This window comes from Dipodomys spectabilis, unplaced genomic scaffold (assembly GCF_019054845.1).
Source record: "Dipodomys spectabilis isolate Male_0828 unplaced genomic scaffold, ASM1905484v1 ptg000018l, whole genome shotgun sequence".
NCBI classification, from domain to species: domain Eukaryota; kingdom Metazoa; phylum Chordata; class Mammalia; order Rodentia; family Heteromyidae; genus Dipodomys; species Dipodomys spectabilis.
This window is the reverse complement of record NW_024870695.1, coordinates 1,989,922-1,992,977: the sequence shown is the minus strand read 5'-3', so window position 1 is coordinate 1,992,977 and position 3,056 is coordinate 1,989,922. Positions and strand designations below refer to the sequence as shown.

The 3,056-nt window shown below is 40.7% G+C and overlaps 1 protein-coding gene across 1 annotated transcript; it reads right to left on the bottom strand.

The window, feature by feature from the left end:
- Positions 1–408: 408 nt before the first annotated feature.
- On the bottom strand, positions 409–1,359 carry LOC122103554 (olfactory receptor 1468-like). Its single transcript, XM_042674162.1, has one exon. The coding sequence runs from the start codon at positions 1,357–1,359 to the stop codon at positions 409–411; it is 951 nt and encodes a 316-aa protein (XP_042530096.1).
- Positions 1,360–3,056: the final 1,697 nt, after the last annotated feature.

Below are 3,056 nucleotides of genomic sequence, written 5' to 3'. Positions count from 1 at the left end.
TTATCTGAGTAAGAGTCTTCCTATGGAGTCCATAGAATCCTTGAAGAGTCAGGTCTTATCTTTCATAAGCCGGGATTGCAGTTCTCAGCTGAATTTAGGATAAAATGAAAATACCCTGGGATAGTTTCAGAATGAAAGGAATGAAGAGCATATAAATATTAGTTTGTCTGACTGTACTAAGCTTCTCCAGGGTCACTAGGCCATGACTGAAGTAAAGGCCCAGCAGTTCCACAAAAGGTTTTTTATTTAAAGTTCAGTCATCCAGCTAAACTTTCTTTTTCAGATCAAACAATTATGTAGTGCCTCCTGTTATCAGAAGCTTGTATAGTAAGTAGGAAATGTAGAACAGTATTTCAGTATCAATATCGTCACACTTTCTGGGTAAAATTATGTTAAAAATCCCAAGTGCTACCAAAATAGACAGGGATGAAGTTTGTGCTTATGTATGATTCTTCCCAGGGCTCCCTTCATGTCTCTGTTCCTGAGGCTGTAGATGAAGGGGTTCAACATGGGGGTCACCACCGTGTACATCATCGCCATGACAGTCTCCTTCACGGTAGAATTATCGGCTGATGGACATAAGTAGAGACCAATAATTGTCCCATAGAACAGGGACACCACAGCCAGGTGGGAGCCACAAGTGGAGAAGACCTTGCGGATACTGCGAGCAGAAGGGACCTTGAGGATGGAGGAGACAATTCGTGCATAGGACATGATGATGAGTACAAATGGGATGACGATGACAAGCCCGCCCATGATGAATATCACCAACTCATTCACACGAGTGTCAGAGCAGGACAGCTTCAGCAGAGCAGATATGTCACAGAAGAAGTGGGGGATCACATTATTCTTACAGAAAGTCAATCTGGTGGCGAGCAGGGTGTGCAGCATGGCATGGAATGTGGTCAGCACCCAGGACAGTGCCATCATTCCCACACATAGCTTGGGGCTCATGATGCTGGTGTAGTGCAGGGGGAAGCAGATGGCCACATAGCGGTCATAGGCCATGGCCACAAGGAGAAAGCTCTCCAGGTCTGCAAAAAACAGATAGAAATATAACTGTGCCAAGCAGCCTGCGTAGGGGATGGCTGGGACTTGGTTCCTCATGTTCTGCAGCATTTTGGGGATGGTGACTGAGGAGAAGCAGAGGTCAGAGAAGGATAGGTTGCTGAGAAATGCATACATGGGTGTGTGGAGATGGGGGTCTAGTCGAATGAGGACCATGATCAGGAGGTTTCCTAGGATGGTGGTCAAGTACATGGCCAGAAACAGGACATACAACAGATGCTGGTGCTCAGGTTTGATGGGCAGGCCCAGGAGTAGGAACTCTGAGATGATGGTTTTGTTCCTTTCTGTCATATTTTGTCTTCAAGATCTTTCAAAGAAAATAATATTATTCCATTAAAATCCAAATATTTAACCCTAATTCTGTGTTCATTGCCTGTTGTGTATTTTATAACAAGTCATCCCACCTTTATCACAATAATTATAGATTTACACTCTAAAGATTTATACTCTCTGTAATTATAAATTACTTCTCTTGATCTCTTTTAAAGATGCTTTTATATTTCATGTGTCCTACCTGTTTTTATCTAATAACAAAAACATTTTATCTAATGATGATAATAACAATATTTCTCTAATGATGAAAACATTTTTCTAATGATAGGAAACACATATTTTTCTCTTGTCTGTATGAATGGTCAACCTAGGAGGTGAGGTAGAATTCCTGTTCTATCAGTGTGTGTTTACTGATGCTCACAGATTTTTTTCTAACTTCTGTAGTCTGATAATTCTATATGTGGGAAAAAACCTCATTACTCCATTGGCTTAAATGAACATTTAGAACTGGATTATACAGTTCAATACCCTAGAACTCTGGGTTACATTTCCTAATCACTGTCTTTCTTGGATATGTTCTAGTCATCTTTAGCTCAAGAGACCTCAAAGTGTTTGATTTTGCATTGCTTTCTCTAAATATCCACCTCTTTTACTCTTTTGTATGTGAAATTCAGGATCATCTTAGATATATTTGAATATTATTTCACTTATTCTTTCTCTAAACATCATATTCAGTCTAACCAATCCTTCAGATTCTCCCTTCACTCCCCTTCCATTTTATCCACTCCTTAGCAGAAGATCACATTCCTGGAACATGAGGATGCCTCGTGTGTCCTAGATTATTGAAGCAGACTTTCCAATCACTCCCCAGCTTCAGTGCCTCAAAAGCCTTCTCTTCAATATGCTTCATTCACAAAGTGGAATTCGCATCTGGAAACCAGATTGTTGCTTTTCTGATTAGTGCTTTAAGTGATTGCCGTTGCTCTTAAGATAAAGGCAAAGTTCCTCCCACAGCACAATGAGGCTTCATTATTTGATCTGTGCCTACCTCCACAGCCTCACGTGGCCTCATAGTTAACATTTTAGCTGCAGTAAGACTAGTTAATTTTATAATTACTGACCTACTTGCTTTTTCTTTAGCCCAACTCATTCCTTACATATAAGCTTCATCTTTTTCAGTAGTCATTGACTGGTTCCACAAAAGCTAGAAAAACAACTTTGTAGTAACCAGAATGCTACCCAACTATAGATGGTTCCCTTTATTGACATAATGGTCAACAGTGGTCAATAAACAGTTTTATATTCCTTAAAAAAAGAAAGCGGTTATTTCTAGTCTCCAGCATTTCAGAGCCACTGTTTCCTTTTCCTCTTTTCCCTTTCTCACAAGTGCACCTCACTGGTCGCATCCTCAGTTCCATTTCTTGTCATATGATAGGATAATTGCTCACCTAACCCTTCCCTTCCTTCCCAGTTCCAAAAGTGTGTTCCAAAAGCATCCACACAGCCCATCATACTCAGGGCCTCTGATCATGGGGTTGTAGCTGATCTCCCCAGATTGGAGTTCTATGAAGGAAAGTCCCATCTGTCTTCACTCCTGCAGCAGGGCCAGCACCTAGAGGCTGCTTTACTTTAAGCCCAGATACAGAATCTTTTGACTTTATAAGTAGCAAACTCCTACTAAGTTATAACAATTACTCTTCTTAAATCTCCCGATA

What these genes read in the sequence shown, in the direction of transcription:
- LOC122103554 (XM_042674162.1), bottom strand. Translation starts at nt 1,359, where the DNA reads ATGACAGAAAGGAACAAAACCATCATCTCAGAGTTCCTACTCCTGGGC.